Genomic DNA, 16,846 nt, shown 5'->3' on the forward strand with positions numbered 1-16,846 from the left:
CCTTTGGGTCGCCAAAGACAAAGATGCATTTTGACATGCTGTTGAAGTTCACTTGGAGGAGAGAGGAAGAGACCAGGCATGCGCTTTACTGGCACTTGGGACACCTTCCCTTTCAACCTTCAGAATTCACCCCAGCACTCTGGCCTGAAAGTCATAGGACCACCCAGTCCAGCTCCTGCTGAAGACTTTGGAGGAAAAGTAAGTCTCCCCTTTCACACATCCCCAAGAAATGATGATTGTTAAAACCACTGCATCTCGCCACTATGGAGGTTCCTTAAAAAACTAAAAATAAGAGTCACTATTATAGTCCAGCCATCCCACTCTTGGGCATATATCTGGAGAAAACTCTAATCCGAAAAGATACATGCACCCCAGTGTTCATAGCAGCACTATTTTACAATAGGCAAGACATGGAAGCAACCTAAATGTCCATCGACAGATAACTGGATAAAAAAGATATGGTTTGTATACAACAGAACACTACTCAGCCATAAAGATGAAAGAATGTCATTTGCAGCAACATGGATGGAGATTGTCATACTAAGTGAAGTAAGTCAGACAAAGACAAACATCATATGATATCATTTATGTGTGGAATCTAAAAGAAATGATGCTCATGAATTTATTTACATAACTGAAACAGACTCACAGACAGAAAACAAACTTATGGTTACCAGGGTAGGGAGGGATAAATTGGGAGTTTGGGATTAGCAGATACAAATTACCTATGTACAGAATAGATAAACAAGTTTATTCTGTATATTCAACGGCTTGTAGTAACTGGTAATGAAAAAAATATGAAAAGGACTATGTATACATAAATGTATAACTGAATTGCTATGCTATACACCAGAAACTAATAAAACATTGTAAATTAAAACATTAAAATTAGTAAAGGGGAGGGTATAGCTCAGGTGGTAGAGTGCAGGCTTAGCATACACAAGGTCCTGAGTTCAATCCCCAGTACCTCCTCTAAAATAAATAAGTAAACCTAATTACCACCCACCACAAAAAATAAAATAATAAAAAAATTAAAATTAGTAAGTCAGAAAAATACCATATGATATCACTTATATGTGGAATGTTAAAAAAAAAAAGACAAATGAAATCATTTATTTCAGACTCACAGAAACAGACTCACAGACATAGCAAACAAACTTATGGTTACCAAAGGGGAGAGAGGGATGGAAGGGATAAGCTGGGAGTTGGAGATTTGCAGATACTACCTACTATATATATATAAAATAGATAAACAACAAGTTTGTACTGTATAGCACAGGAAACTATATTCAATAGCTTTTAGTAACTTATGGCAAAAGAGAATATGAAAATGAATATATGTATTTCATGTATGACTGAAGCATTATGCTATACACCAGAAACTGACACACTGTAAACTGATTATACTTCAATAAAAAAAAAATATATATATATACAAAAAAATTAAAATAAAAAACGCAGCCACACACTGCACCTCTGATTTTGAAGCATGAGACACAGACAAATGAATTTCCTGCTATTTGGAGTTTCAGGGGGAAACCTGGCTCAGCTCCACGTGGTAAGAGGCCAAGACTGTCTACAAAGGTTGCAGGGCCTAGCAGGCTTGTCCTTCCCAGGCAAGGAGAACTCATGGCCTCTTATGGGACAACCACTGCCTGTCAGGATCAGAGGCCATGCCAGGGCCCCAGACTCTGCAGATCAGGGAGGGGCTCACACTGGATCAGGTGGGCTGTGGGCAGGGGGCATCTCAGTTTCCAGGGAAGAGTCTGCCTCTGGATCCTGGTTGCCCCAAGGTGGCTTCCTGTGGATTTGGGCACATTTTGAACGGAATAGCATTGGGCAGGATGTGTCTGGAGTCTGGTCAATGGTTCCAGCAGTCCCCCACAACCTCACCTACAGGTGACTGGCAAACTTTTTTTTGCTGATCTGTTTGCTAGGTGGACCATCTCCTTGTCCTCAGTACTTCTTGAGTCTCCTTTATGGACTGACAGTGGTGGCACCCCCAAATTACTCTCAGCTAGTGCACCCTTCAAAGAATCAGTTGGTAATGAACAGTTTGTGTGGGGATGTAAACTGTGGGGTTGTGAACCCCAATTCTGCAGTGTGGAGGAAGCATAAAAGCTGCCCTTGCCCGTTAAGTCTAGAAACTCTGTCCTGCGGGCAGTGCTTGTAAATGTCGAAAACAGCTTTAGGTTAGTTAATCTGTGTCAAAGCAGCAAAACTTGAAAATTTAAGAACACGCCGTACATTCCATGCCCTGGACTGAAGATTTTTCAGCCCCAAACAAAACAAAACAAAACCAGTGGGGAGGGTATAGCTCATTGGTAGAGCACATGCCTAGCATGCAGAGATCCTGGGTTCAATCCCCAGTACCTCCATTGACAAGAAAAAAAAAAGGGAAACCCCCACAAAACTTAGAAAATTCATAGAAAAGTTTTGGAAGTAACAGCCTGAAGGTTAAAAAAAAAAAAAAAGGTTGTCTTGGAGAGGCTGCCTTTTCAGGTTGAGTTTGAAGCTCTTCACTGATTTTCTACCAAGTTTAAGTGCAGGGCAAAACAAACTTTCACTGTAATGGAGAGAAGTCTGCCCTAAGAAAGCGCAGCCTTCAGGATTTAAAAATTGGGAGAGGAGGTTGAACTAGGGCCTGGTCCAAGAAAACTGATAAACAAAAGGGAACTCTAACCTAGTGAAACCCTTTGGCCCCAAAGTGGCCAGAAATAGCCCAGGCTGAGCGAGCCCCTTGCTGGCTGGGAACTCCACCGGGCTCCTGGGTTAACATGATGCTCACAGTATTATCATCCAGTTAACACACAAAGAAATCAAGGCCCATCAATCACACCCCTCCCTGCAATTCATATAGTCACACTTCAACATGCATGCAATTTTTTGAGGGCCATGTGAAATGTTTTTTACTCTGGGGAGATCCCCAGCGGGTGTAGACAGTTCTAGTGGGGAACTTCCAGCCTATCTCCCTGCCTGCCCTCTGGGCTCCCCAGGGGCACCTCCAGGACTACTGGGACTGAGGGCATGGTGGGGAGGGGTGGGAGGAGGGACCTCTGGGCCTCGGCCATTTGGTGGGCTAGAGCAAGTCTCCCAAACTGCAGATGGGTGGGGCCAGCCCTGCAGTGCCTTCCTGATCTGGAAGTCAAGTGGATCTAAGAGTGGAGAAGCTGGAGGTGCCTCAGAAGCTGCACTGGAGACCTGGGCAGGGAGGGCAGGTAAGTTCCCCCAGGAAGTCCATCCTGGGTGAGAGCTGAGGCCACAGGGAAGGGACAGCCAGGCTTAATGGAGGTAATGAGGACTGAACCCTGGACCTAGTGCATGCTAAGCACATGCTCTACCACTGAGCTATACCCTCCCATCTTGCCCCATCTAAGTGTAGATTGTGATTTTTCTCTGACTCTTTTATCTTGTCTCACTACTACTCCCCTTAATTCACTTAATCTGGAAACATCTTTTGTGTCTGGTTCACCACCTCCCCAGGAACACTGTTCCAGGGAAAAAACCCCAAAAATAAAGGGGGTTGGATATAGTTCAATGGTAGAGCATGTTTAGCATGCATGAGGTCCTGGGTTCAATACCCAGTACCTCCATTAAAAACAAACAAACGAACAAACAAACCTTAAAAATAGAAAAAATAGAAGCTGTGGCCAAGGAGTATTTTCAGGACTTCAGGGAAATATATTCAGCAAACAAGTGTCTGGAATGTTAATTAGTTCTATGAAAGCAACTTGAAACATTAACCTGTACAGTTACTCACCAGGGGCAAGAATGCTTTTTGGAGGAGGGTTGTGTGTGGCACGTGGGACTGGGGAGCTCCAGTTTGTTCAGAGAGCTTGTAATCGGAGATGGGCTATTGTTTTCCTTCCTAATGTTAACAGAAAGCATGGCTATTGTTGTACACGATTTAACTTTGTAGGACGGCCAAATTGCCACATTAAATAAGTTCAGCTGTACTGCTAAAAAAAGGAAAATCAGAAAATTCTGACCTTCAAGGATCCCTAGCCCGAACTTCTGTCTCGGGCCTGACACTTCCATGGAAGACAAGCAAAGAAAAGAAATGGGGAGTAGAGAAGTGAACAGGGCTTGGGGTCTGTGGAAGGGAAGGGTACTAAAAGAGGGGAACAGATGGACGATTCCCTTTTCTTTTTCAGGTTTGTACTCAAAGACTTGTCTAAGAATTAAATTCACAAGGTGAGGACGGAGGACGGTATAGCTCAGCGGTTGAGCCCATACTTAGCATGCAGGAGGTCCTGGGTTCAATTCCCAGTACCTCCATTAAAATAAATAAATATAATTATTCCCCCCACAAAAAAAAATTCGCATGAGGCAGAGTAACAGAAGGAAACTCGAAGGAAAATTTAATGACATGTACACATGGGAGAGAGCCAGGAAACTGAGCAACTCACTGAAGTAGCCAAAGGCCTCGCCTTAAATCCCATCCTCAGCTAACCAGGGCGGGGGCGGTTATGGGGGTCACCGGGAAAAGCACTGTAAACGGGGGGAAGGGGGGGATTGTGATGCAGATGTAAGTCTTGGCCTTCCTTGGGACAACTTTTAGAGAGTAGGTCATCCTTTTCTTCCTGGAGGGAGACACTATTACAAACGGAGATTCTCCTTATAAATGTAAATGTCCCTTACAAGAGGGTTTTCAGAGCTTTTCCTTTGCTGTTTCTTAGAAAAAGGTCAGCTTAATATATAAAATACACAGATAACAAGTTTCTTCTGTATAGCACAGGGAACTATATTCAATCTCTTGTAGTAACCTATCATGAAAAAGAATCTGAAAAGGAACATGTGGATGTACATGTATGACTGAAACACGATGCTGTGCACCAGAAACTGACACGTTGTAAACTAACTACTTCAATTTAAAAAAAGAATGCAAATTTTAAAAAAGAAGGAAATAGCTTAAAATAATATACCAGAGAGACCTATTTTGGGTGGCAAATTCTCCTCCCCTCCACAACTAAAAGATGGCTGCAGTCCAAGAGACCCAAGGCAAGCAAGTGCCTTTGAGCCTCTTTCTATGGAAGTTCAGCTTTTTTCCCTGAAAACATTCCTTGCCAAATGGGGCCGGAGTACTAGCCAAGCTGTTACCTCAGGACCACTCAGGCATGGGCCAGTACCACCCCTCCATCTCTCTATTCTGAATTCTGCTCAAGTTCTCTGAGTGGTCCTTAAAGTTATCTGCACTCATCTTGGTGGAAAAAGCATGTCACTAGCCATTTCAGTAAACAAAGGATGCTGCAGCCATCAAGTCATCAGCCACTGCAGCCCCTATCTTCAAGGCACACCCTGAAGGCATTCAGGCTGGAAACAACTAAGATACTGGCCCTAGATAGTTAAGGCAGGCGCTGTAGATGAAAAATATGGTTGGTAAACAAAGGATGCTACAGTCATCACGCCCTCAGCCACTGCAGTCACCCCTGATGGTGCATCCTAAGGACTCAGGACACTGGCCCTCAATAGCTCAGATGCGTATCAAAGAAAGGATTGCAATGAGTCCAGACTCTTGCATCTTCCTATACATAGAAAAGCACTAAATTCACTAACTTCAGATGTCTGGTTTTTATTTAACTAGCAGTAATCTTTTTTTTTTTTTCCTGCAAAAACTCCTATATATCCTGTCTCCTCCTTTACCTTTTCAGAACAGTCCTGTAGTGCTACTGGAGAGACTTAAGTCCTCAGTAAGTCCACTGAATAAAACAGTTCTCAACTTTTAGGCTGTGCTTTTTTTTTTTTTTCCCATTTGACACCTCCATGTCTTGACGGCTCATTTCCATTGTCCACATTCATCCATTCACCTACTGACGGACAACGTGGTTGCTTTCAAGTTTTGGCAATTATGAATATAGCTGCTATGTGCAAGCTTTTGTGTGGACATAAGTTTTCAACTCCTTTGGGTAAAATACCAAGGAGTGAAACTGTTAAATTGTGGGGCAGGAGTATGTTTAGTTCTGTAAACATCTGTCAAGCCGTCTTCCAAAGTGAATGGACCACTTTGCATTCCCGTCAGCAATGCAGGAGTTCCTGCTGCTCCACACCCTCTCCAGCATTCAGTGTCGCCAGCAGCTTGGGTTTCTGGCCATTCTAACAGGTGTGAAGTGGTATTTCACTGTTGTTTTAATTTGCATTTCCCTAATGACATAGGATGTGGAGCATATTTTTGTATGCTTATTTGCCATCTTTATGTCTTTTTTAGTGAGATGTCTGTTCAGATCATTTCTCCATTTTTAAATTGGTTATTTTCTTGTTGAATTTTAAGTTTTTTGTATATTTTGGATCATGGCCCTTTATCAGATATGTCTTTTGAAAATATTTTCTTCTAGTCTGTAGCTTTTCTTATCATTTTCTTGACAATGTCTTTCACAGAGCAGAAATTTTAAATTTTAAGGAAGTCCAGCTTATCAGCTATGTCTTTCGTGGATTGTATCATTGGTATTGCATCTAAAAAGTAATGGAATATTATCCAGACATAAGACAGAATGGAATCCTGCATTTGTGACAACACAGATGGAACTTGAGGGCATTATGTTAAGTGAAATAAGTTACAGAAAGACAAATACCATCTGATCTCACTTATATGTGGACTTTTCAAAAAAAAAACAAAACAAAAAATCCAAGTGGATAGATACCTAAGAAATGATTGGTGGTTGCCTGGAGATTTGGGGGTGCGGGTGGAATGGGTGAAGATGGTCAAAAGGTACAAACTCACAGCTCTAAGGTAAGTCCTTGGGATGCAATGTGCTGCATGGTGACTAGAGTTAATAATACTGCATAGCAGATCTGAAGTTTCCTAAGAAAGTAGATCTTCAAAGTCCCTATCACAGGAAAAAAAAAAAAAAAACAGAAAAAATTTTGTAGGTATGTGTGATAACAGATGTTAACCAGACTTAATGTGGTGGTCATTTTGTAATGTATACAAATATTAAATCATTATGTTGTACACCTGAAACTGATGTTGTATGTCAATTATACCTTAGTAAAGAAGTCATCACCAAAACCAAGGTCATCTGAATTTCCTCCTATGTTATCTTCTAGGAGTTTTATAGTTTTGCATTTTTTTTTTAACATTTTTTATTGATTTATAATCATTTTACAATGTTGTATCAAATTCCAGTGTAGAGCACAATTTTTCAGTTTTACATGAACATATATATATACATTGTCACATTTTTTCTCCGTGGGCTATCTTAAGATCTTGTATATATTTCCCTGTGCTATAGAGTATAATCTTGTTTATCTATTCTACAATGTCGAAATTTTGAAGTTTTGCATTTTATACTTAGCTTTTTGATTCATTTTGAGTTAGTTTTGTGAAGGACGTGAGGTCTGTGTCTAGATTCTTTTGATTCTTTCCTTTTTTTTTTTGTATGTGGTTATCCAAGTGTTCCTGTGCTGTTTGTTTGTTTTTCTGTGACACAGTAAATATTCTAGAGATGCAAAGATAGACCAATAAAAACAGATCTTCTAATATAATTTAACATATTATCATCTTAGATACTGTAAAAAGCATTTTATAAAAGTCAACAAAGATGTCTGATTTTAAAACAAGTAAATATTCTTTTTTTCTTTTTCTTTTTAACTTCTAAAGCATTTGCTTTTTAAAAACTTTGCATTCTTTTTCATTGAAGTATAGTCAGTTAACAATGTGTCAATTTCTGGTGCACAGCATCATGTTTCAGTCATACATATATGTACATATATTCCTTTCAATATTCTTTTTCGCTATAGCTTACAGCAATGTTTGTTGAAAAGACTGTCTTTCCTCCATTGAGTTGCCTTTGCTCTCTTTGTCAAAGATCAATTGACCTTATTAGAGTGGGTCTGTTTCTGGATCCCTTGTTTCGTTGATCTATTTATCTGTTCTGTGGCCAATACCACACCATCTTGATGACTGTCATTTTGTAGTAAGTCTTGAAGTTGGGTAGTGTCAGTCCTCTGACTTTGTATTTCTGTATCTTATTGCTTTAACATGTTTCTCAATAGGTAGAACATCTCATATACTTGTAACTTATTTTCCTTTTCTGTGAACTGCCTACTCATGTTCTTTGTCAATTTTTCTGTTGGGAATCCTCATCTGATTTTTGCTTATTTGCAAGAATTCCTTACCTGGGCTACATCTCAGTACCTTGGTGCTTTGGTTTTCAAGTATCTTCTTCAAATCTGTCATCCATTTGATAACTTTGTAATGTCACTTTCTAAGTTTTTTTGAAATTGAGATGTAATTGACATATAACATTATATTAGTTTTAGGTGTACAAAATAGTGATTTGATATTTGTATATTTTGTGAAATGATCACCACAATAAGTCTAGTTGTCTAGTTAACATCCACCACTACACATGGTTACACAATTTTTTTTTCTTGTGATGAGAACTTTGAAGTTATATTCTCTTCGCAACTTCCAAATATCCAGTTTAGTATTATTACAATAACTATAACCACCATACTGTACATTACATCTGCAGGACTTATTTATTTTATAACTGCAACTTTGTACCTTTTAATGACCCTCACCCCTGCCTTTGGCAACCACTCATTTGTTGAAAAGAAATCCTCAAGTTTTAGGTATTTGAGATACTTATACAGAAAATTAGTTATCTAAAATTCAAGCAATATGGGTATCGCTCATATGTGGAATCTAAAAAAAAAAAAAAAGACAAACGAACTTAAATGTAAAACAGAAACAGACTCATAGACATAGAATATAAACTTGTGGTTGCCAGTGGGGAGGGGGCTAGGAAGGGACAGACTGGGAGTTTGAAATTTGTAGATACTGACAGGTATATATAGAATAGATAAACAAGACTATACTGTACAGCACAGGGAAATGTATGCAAGATCTTGTGGTGGCATGGTGAAAGAGTACGCAACAATGAGCACATGTATGTTCATGTATAACTGAAAAATTGTGCTCTACACTGGAAATTGATACAACATTGTAAACTGACTATAACTCAATAAAATAAAATAAAATAAAATAAAATAAAATAATATAAAATAAAATGAAATTCAAACAAACTGGGCATCCTGTATTTTACCTGGCAGCTCTGGCTTTGAGACTTCTCTGCCATCCCAGACCCTCCTCTCTGCAAGACTGGGAAAGACTATTTCTGTAAATATACTTGTATGTGTTATAAATAGCCAAATCTCTCTTTACATTTTGTTAGGGACTAATTATACAATAGAAAATCAATTCTTCTTGGTCTCCTTTAAGAGCACAGCTAAAAAACACAGGCATTGCCAAAGACTGAACATTTGATTATCTTATTCTGCCCACTACCCCTTTTTTAAAAAATTGAAGTATAGTTGATTTACAATGTCATATTAATTTCTGGTGGACGGCACAGTGATTCAGTTACACATACACATATGAATATACACATCCCTTTTCATATCCTTTTTCATTATAGGCTCTTATAAGCTGTTTAATGTAGCTCCCTGTGCTGTACAGTAGGACCTTGTTGTTTTACATACAGTCGTTTATATAATATCTATTTTACATGCAGTAGTTAACATCTGATAATCTCAAACTCCCAGTCTATGTCCCCCTCTTTCCCCTGGTAACCTTAATTTTGTTTCCTATGTCTGTGAGTCTGTTTCTGTTTTATAAATAAGCTCATTTGTGTCATTTTTTTCTACATATAAGTGATATCATAAGGGATTTGTCTTTCTCTAACTGACTTCACTTACTATGATAATCTCTAGGTCCACCCACATTGCTGCAAATGGCATTATTTTATTACTTTTTATGGCTGAGTAGTATTCCATCGTGTATATATATACCATTTCTTCTTTATCCAGTCATCTGTCAATGAGCATTTAGGTTACTTACAGCTCTTGGCTACTGTAAATAGTGCTTCTATGGACACTGGGGTGCATGTATCTTTTCAAATTAGAGTTTCCTCCTGTTATATGCACAGGCGTGGAATTGCTGCATCATATGGTAAGTCTATTAGTTTTTTAAGGAACCTCCATACTATTTTCCACAGTGGCTGCACCACACTGCATTTCCACCAGCCGTGCAGGAGGGTTCCCTGTTCTCCACACCCTCTCCAGCACTTACCATGTGTCTCCCAGTGCCTTTTTAACCCAACAAATGGACAGATACCTCCTTCCCCACCTTCTGTTCGGAATGCTCACATCTTTCTAAAGTTTGGCAAGTTTCTAATTTCAGGAGGTAAACGTATTTTTGTCTACTAGACGGAGCTAGAATCTTATTTCTACAGCTTCCTGTGCACCCTATTCCTGGGTGTCACAATTAAGAGGTACAGTGGCCTTTGTCTTATAATTCTGGGGACACTTTTCCAAAGCAGTCTTCATCTTAACATTCCCCACATAAAAAAATTTTTTTTTAAATTAAAACAAACAAACAAAAACATTCCCTACAGATGACCAAGTGGGTAAAGGGGAAAAATGAAAGAAGAGAACTTCCAAGTTCACCTACTGATCATGTTTCAGCATAACTACCATTACAAAATAATGCCATTTTCAGCAACATGGATGGACCTGGAGAATGTCATTCTAAGTGAAGTAAGCCAGAGAAAGAAAAATACCATATGGTATCGCTTATATGTGAAACCTAAAAAAAAGACAAAGAAACTTATCTACAAAACAGGAACAGACTCACAGACACAGAAAACAAACTTCTGGTTATGGGGGTGGGGGTAGGAAGAGGGAGGGAAGGGATAAATGGGAGTTTGAGATTTGCAGATACTAACTACTATATATAAAATAGATAACAAGTTCATACTGTATAGCACAGGGAACTATATTCAGTATCTTGTAGTAACTTATGGTGAAAAAGAATATGAAAACGAATATATGTATGTTCCTATATGACTGAAGTATTGTGCTGGACACCAGAAACTGACACAACATTGTAAACTGAGTAGACTTCAATAAAAAATAAATATATACATATATATATATATAAAAACAACTACCATTATTTGAGAGGAATCTCACAGCTGTGCTCAGAGCCTGGGGTGGGGGTGGGGGTGGTTCTGGGTGCAGGCAGCTCCTTCCCTCAGTTGTCCAAGATGGTTTAGGGGACTTTGTAGCCAGAGGTCAAGAACACCTCCTTTTCTTTACCAGGTCCTAAACTGATTGATTTGTCTTTTAAAATAGCTGTGAGTCTAAGATTGAGAACTTTATTGACATGTTGTTCAAAACCATTTTTGATGAAATCCTTTTATTTGACACTCAGAATATTTGGTAATAATCAGATATTACTCATTGGTTTCACAGCCCCCTACTAGTGAGGTTTTATTTGGTAGGGGGGAGTAATTTTGTTTGCTTATTTACTTTTCTATTGTTTTGCATTCTATTTTATTGAAGTATAGTCAGTTTATAATGCGTCAGTTTCTGGTGTACAGCATGTTTCAGTCATACATATACATACATATATTTTTTTCAGATTCTTTTTGATTATAGGTTATTACAAGCTACTGAATATAGTTCCCTGTGCTCTACAGTAGGACCTTGTTGTTTATCTATTTTATATATAGTAGCAGTATCTATAAATCTCGAACTCCCAGTTTATCCCTTCCCACCCCTTTTCCCCCTAGGTAACCAAAAGTTCATTCTCTCTGTCTGTGAGTCTGTCTGTTTTGTAAATAAGTTCATTTGTGTCTTTTTTTTTTTTGATTCCACATACAAGTGATATCATATGGGATTTTCTTTTTCTTTCTGACTTACTTCACTTAGAATGATGATCTTCAGGTCCCTCCATGTTGCTGTAAATGGCATTATTTTATTTACTTTTTTATGGCTGAGTAGTATTCCACTATATATGTATACCACTTCTTTATCCATTTATGTGTTAATAGATATTTAAGGTTGTTTATATGTTTTGGCTATTGTAAATAGTGCTGCTGTGAACATTGGGGTGCATGTGTCTTTTCAAATTAGAGTTTTCTCTGGATATATGCCCAGGAGTGGGATTATTTATTCATTTTTAATGGCAGTACTAGGGACTGAATCCAGGACCTTGTGCATGCTAAGCAGACACTCTACCACCGAGCTATACCCTCCCCTCTTTATTGACTTGAATTGTCTGAAAATTTAGAAAGTCGCAGCCCTGTCTCTTCTTTCTAGCAGTAGATTGAGAAGAGAGGCTGGTTGATGGCCAAGCCCACGGACATAGCCTGGTTACAGATCCCTGGGGGGTGAGGAAACTGCTTCTCATCTCATTCCTGAGAAAGGGATTACATTCAAAGAACAGTTTATCTCTTGTTCAGGGCACTGATGTGCTGCTTTTCTTTACGTGCTAATAAAAACATCACAAAGTAGAAAAGTGGAGGGTATAATTCAAGTGGTAGAGCGCATGCTTAGCATGCTGAGATCCTGGGTTCAATCCCCAGTACTGCCATTAAAAAACATAATAAATAAATGAATGAATAAGTAACCTAATTACCTTCCCGTACCAAAAACCAAACCAAAACAAACAGAACATTACAAAGTGGTCAACAGGATCACGAATAGAGCAAGTGAAAGATTAAAAAGAAATTTTTGGGGCGGAGGTAATTAAGTGTACTTATTTATTTATTTAATGGAGGTACAGGGGATCGAACCCAGGACCTCATACATGTTAAGCATGTGCTCTACCGCTGAGCTATACCCTCCCCCTGAGCAAGTTAAAGATTCTGAAGGACATGTCATTTCCTCATCCCTCTGCCCTCTGCCCTGTGGGATGCAAGCTGAGTACATTCTCTTTTAGAAGGGAGCGCACGGCCCCACACTTAATGTCCCGCTCTTCTAGTTGTGTTTATCAAACCCTTTTTCTTGTATATAGGAAGAATTGTCACCTGGGGAATGGACTCCGGCTAGTTCAAGGGCTTCCCGGTACAACAGCTGCTTAAAACCTTGGCTCCACAGAAGGGCAACAGCCACTGTGGACGGTGGTCTGCTACGAGACAAAAGCAAAGCAAAAAGAACAACGTCAACTACCAACAACAACAAAAACACCCCTACCTCCCTGGTACTTTCATCCTCCTGGGCAGCTTTAGTCTCTGTAAATGTCCCTCTTTGGTGGACTTTTTCATTTATTAAAATATCTCCCCAGATGGGAGAAGGTACAGCTCTGTGGTAGAGCACGTGCTTAGCATGCATGAGGTTCTGGGTTCAATCCCCAGTACCTCTGTTAAAAATATTTTAAAAAATAGAAATAAATTAAATATTTCCCCACATTTCATTATCACCTTCATGGATCACATTTTAGGAGACTGGCAGGTGGGAAGATTTACTTTCCCTTTGCATCTATAAAGGATGTATTTTATTTAAAACAAAACTTTTCCTGAAACAAGAGGTGATTTTTCTTTTTAATGCAGTGGGTGTGCATTCCACACTGTTCCCGTCATGTGCTGGGTAAACCAACCGCGCTGCTAAAACAGAAGGCGGGAGACTCACAGGATTTATGGTCTGCCTATTACACAGAAGCCTGTTACTCTGTTTAAGGGATTAAAAAAAGATACCTTGAGATTGGAGGATTGACTAAAAATGTCATTGTCGTTTGAATAGACTTCCTTTGTCGGAAGTTATTCAATTAATGTTGCATTTTAAATATGCACATACAAATATACACAGTATGGAAGGATAACATGACAAATAATATTCCCCTTTCTAACTAATCTTCGTAACATACTCTCAGACTTCTTTTTTCCTTTCCCATATCTGGGCATATAGATTTAACTCATTCCTTTCTATTAAACTTTCTATTAAGAAAAACAGACCAAAAGGAGGTAGAGAAATAGTGTAATGAACCCAGTCTATTGTTCAGCTTCAAAATAATCAGTAATCTTGTTTGTATTATATTACCTACATTGAGATTGTTTAGAGGTAAAGTCTAGATGTACCATTTCATTTGTAAATATTTCCTGCTCACCGTTGACCCTTGAACATCACCAGGATTAGGAGAACCGACCCACTACACAGTGGAAAATCCACTGATAACTTACAGTCACCCCTCCGTATACCGGGTTCCTCCCCACCTGCCACTCAGCATTTGTGGAGTCAGCCAACTCCCAAGCCTACTTACTACTGAAAATATCCACGCACAAGGGGACCTGTGCAGTCCAAACCCGTGTTGTTCAAGGGTCAGCTTTAATTTTACTACTAGATCTTAACTTTTTACAGTAGTGTTAGATTTATAGAAAAAAGGAGCCAATAGTAGAGTTCCACACTGTATCTTTTCAGTTTTCCCTGTCATTAACAGTCCTCTATAGAGTGTATTATACACACTGTTAATCATCGTTAAAATCAACAATAGTGACACATTACTATGAAACAGTCCCTACTTATTCCCATTTCCTTAATTATTATTATTATTTTTAACCAATTATCCCTTTTGTGTTGCAGGACCCCACATTGCCTGTCATCTCACCACCTCCTTAGGCTCCTCTTGGTTGTCACGTTTTCCCAGACTTGCATAGGTTTTGATCACCTTGACAGTTTTGAGGCACACAGGCTGCCCCTCCTGGAAGTCGTGTAAGGTTTTCGCCAAGATTAGAGTGGGATTATATGTTTTGGGGAGGAAGATCAAAGAGGTCAAGGACCATTTTCATCACATGCAAATTTCCTCTCTCCAAACAAGTTGTTTCAGGTGTTGGAGCTTCCGTTTTCTGGAAAGAGGTCTTGAATGGTGGGTGCAGGCACTCAGTGAGCGCGGCTCCGCGGGCTGCAGGTTCCCCCAAGGTGGGCAGGTGTGGTTCCTACAGCTGTGGCTGCGGGAGACCTCAGCCTGGAGAGAAGGGCCTTCTAGAAGACATGGAGGCTTCGAGGACGGTGGAGTCCTCCGAGGCCGCGTGGGTTCCATTCTTCAGCCGCCCGGCTTCCTCCCCTGACCCCCTTCCCAAATTCTCTCCGCTTGGCACCCGAGGAGCCATCGGATCTGCCCCAGCGCACATGGCTATGCAGCCGGCCAGAGACCCTCGCAAACTCAGCCTAGCGGGCTTACGGGTGTTCCAGGGCCCTCAGACGGCGGAGTCGGTGGCGGACAGCAACCCTGTTCCGGAACCGCTGGTTCGGAGGGGCGGCGGGGCGGAGGGACGCGGCGGCTGCGGCGGGATGCGGGTCTGGGCGCGCGGAAGGGGCGGGGCCGGAGCCGGAGCCGTGAGCAGCCGCCCTCCCCAGCTCCCTCCCTCCCTCCTGCGCCCTGGCAGATGCTGCTCCCGGTGCCCCACCGGCGCCCGGGGCTTCGTCGTGCCCTAAGTCTGAGGCAGATTCCAGACGACAGTTACAACCCAGAGATCCTTTACGTGGAGCTGTGGATGCTTCCCGTGTTGTTCGGTGAGTGAGCCCGGAGCCCGCGCCCTTGGATGTCCGCCGGTGGCATCCGGTCCGATGCCGCCCACGTTACTTCTCACGGGTGGGGCTCTGTCAGTGCCCCCGAAGTTTCCTGGAATCCTGGACTCTCCGTGGGCCAGTCTGGGCGGACTCCGACCCCGAGGGCCCCTTCCCTTCGTGACCCTGGGGCCCGAGGCTCAGCACCCCTCTCCTCCTCTCCCCAGGCCCGGACGGCGAACTGATGACGGCTCTCCACCGGTGGTTCGGGGTCTTACTCGTGGTGAGCGCGGTCCCAGGATGCGGAGTCCTGATCTTCATTATTGGGCCGCCCTTCTACCAGCATCTTACGATGCTCCTCATCGTGGCGATGTCTTTCCAGCTTCGGATCCGCGAAAACCGAGGTAGGAGTTCCAGGGGTCCCAGCAGGGAATGCTTCCTCCGCCCAGGAGCCCGGGAAGGTGGACTTGCTTGCCGCATCTTTGCGGCTCATTCCAGTTCCTTAGTCTCAGGGCCTGGGACAGTTTCGAAAACAGCCACCAAGTCTTAAAAATCCCTGGGTGTGTGTCCCAGCTCCCGAGCCGGGAGAGCGAGAAGAGTTTGGGAAGGAGACAGGGGCAGGACCCAAAGGTGAAAATCTAGCACATCTGTGCACTCTGGGCGAGGGTCCTGGAGGGATGTCGGAGCAGCACTTTTAGGGGATGTCCTCCGCAGAGTCTCTTGTGGGCCTGCCCTACCACTTAGATAACTAGGACAGCGGATTTCCAAGCGTAGTCCCAGGACCAGCAGGATCAGCATCACCTGGGAGCTTGTTAGAACTGCAAACTCGGGTGCCCACCCTGACCCACGGAATCTGAAACTGGGGATGGGACCAAGTAATTTGTGTTTTAACACGCCCTGCAGCTAATTCTGTTACACACCAGAGTTTGAAAACCATCGCTCTAGGGTCGTCTCCTCAAAGCCTGCACCCAACCAGCTGCTTTCTTTTTAGCCAGAGCTCGGACCAGACGGCTGCTAAATTCTGCGCGGGCCTCCGGACGCTCGGTTTAAGGCTGGGACCGGTCCTGAATCCCTTATCCTTATCCAGAAGTCGGCTCATGGCGGACCTCACCACAGGGACGGCATTGCTGGGGGATAGAGGCCAGGAGGCTAAGGCGCTATGAAAGATGCAGATGACGATGGGTGTGGAGACCACCATCCTTAATTCTGTCACCTTCAAGTTATTGCAAGCTTGAGCTTTTAAGGAAAGTTTCAGTGGTTTTATAATAAATTATCTTTATTGGTTTTGTCTTTTTTGTTTCTTTTAAAGTGAAAGCAAATTTATTTAGAGAGATACACACTCCATAGAGAGTGCAGGTGGTCTCAGAAGGCAAGAGAGAGAATGACCCATTGGTTTGTGTTGATCAGTGTTCTTTCCAGGTTATAATGGGAAAAGGCAAAAAAAAAAAAGTTTCAAAAAGTGTTTTCAGCTCCTCAGAGTGTTAGGGAAGGGGGTGATGGAATCTCTGGAGGAGTCCGCAATACCTTGGCTCTGGAATCAAGCTCACCTTTCCTGCCT

The 16,846-nt window shown here is 41.6% G+C and overlaps 1 protein-coding gene across 4 annotated transcripts; it reads left to right on the top strand.

Annotated features, from left to right (window-relative positions):
• The first annotated feature begins 12,109 nt into the window (after positions 1–12,109).
• LOC116657545 (KH homology domain-containing protein 1-like) lies at positions 12,110–16,575 on the top strand. Of its 4 annotated transcripts, none has more exons than XR_004312665.1 (4): positions 12,110–12,988; positions 14,365–15,294; positions 15,516–15,692; positions 16,280–16,575. XR_004312665.1 is itself a non-coding variant. In XM_032460325.1 (3 exons), exons 1-3 carry the CDS (start codon positions 15,168–15,170, stop codon positions 16,304–16,306), a joined length of 327 nt encoding a protein of 108 aa, XP_032316216.1. In that variant the 5' UTR covers positions 14,227–15,167; the 3' UTR covers positions 16,307–16,575. The 4 variants fall into 4 exon arrangements, 2 of the variants coding, with proteins under 2 accessions (XP_032316216.1, XP_032316215.1); XR_004312666.1 differs by lacking the exon at positions 12,110–12,988 and having other exon boundaries at positions 14,217–14,493; positions 14,600–15,294; XM_032460325.1 differs by lacking the exon at positions 12,110–12,988 and having other exon boundaries at positions 14,227–15,294; positions 16,284–16,575.
• The last annotated feature ends 271 nt before the right edge of the window (positions 16,576–16,846 follow it).

This window comes from Camelus ferus, chromosome 18 (assembly GCF_009834535.1).
Source record: "Camelus ferus isolate YT-003-E chromosome 18, BCGSAC_Cfer_1.0, whole genome shotgun sequence".
NCBI classification, from domain to species: domain Eukaryota; kingdom Metazoa; phylum Chordata; class Mammalia; order Artiodactyla; family Camelidae; genus Camelus; species Camelus ferus.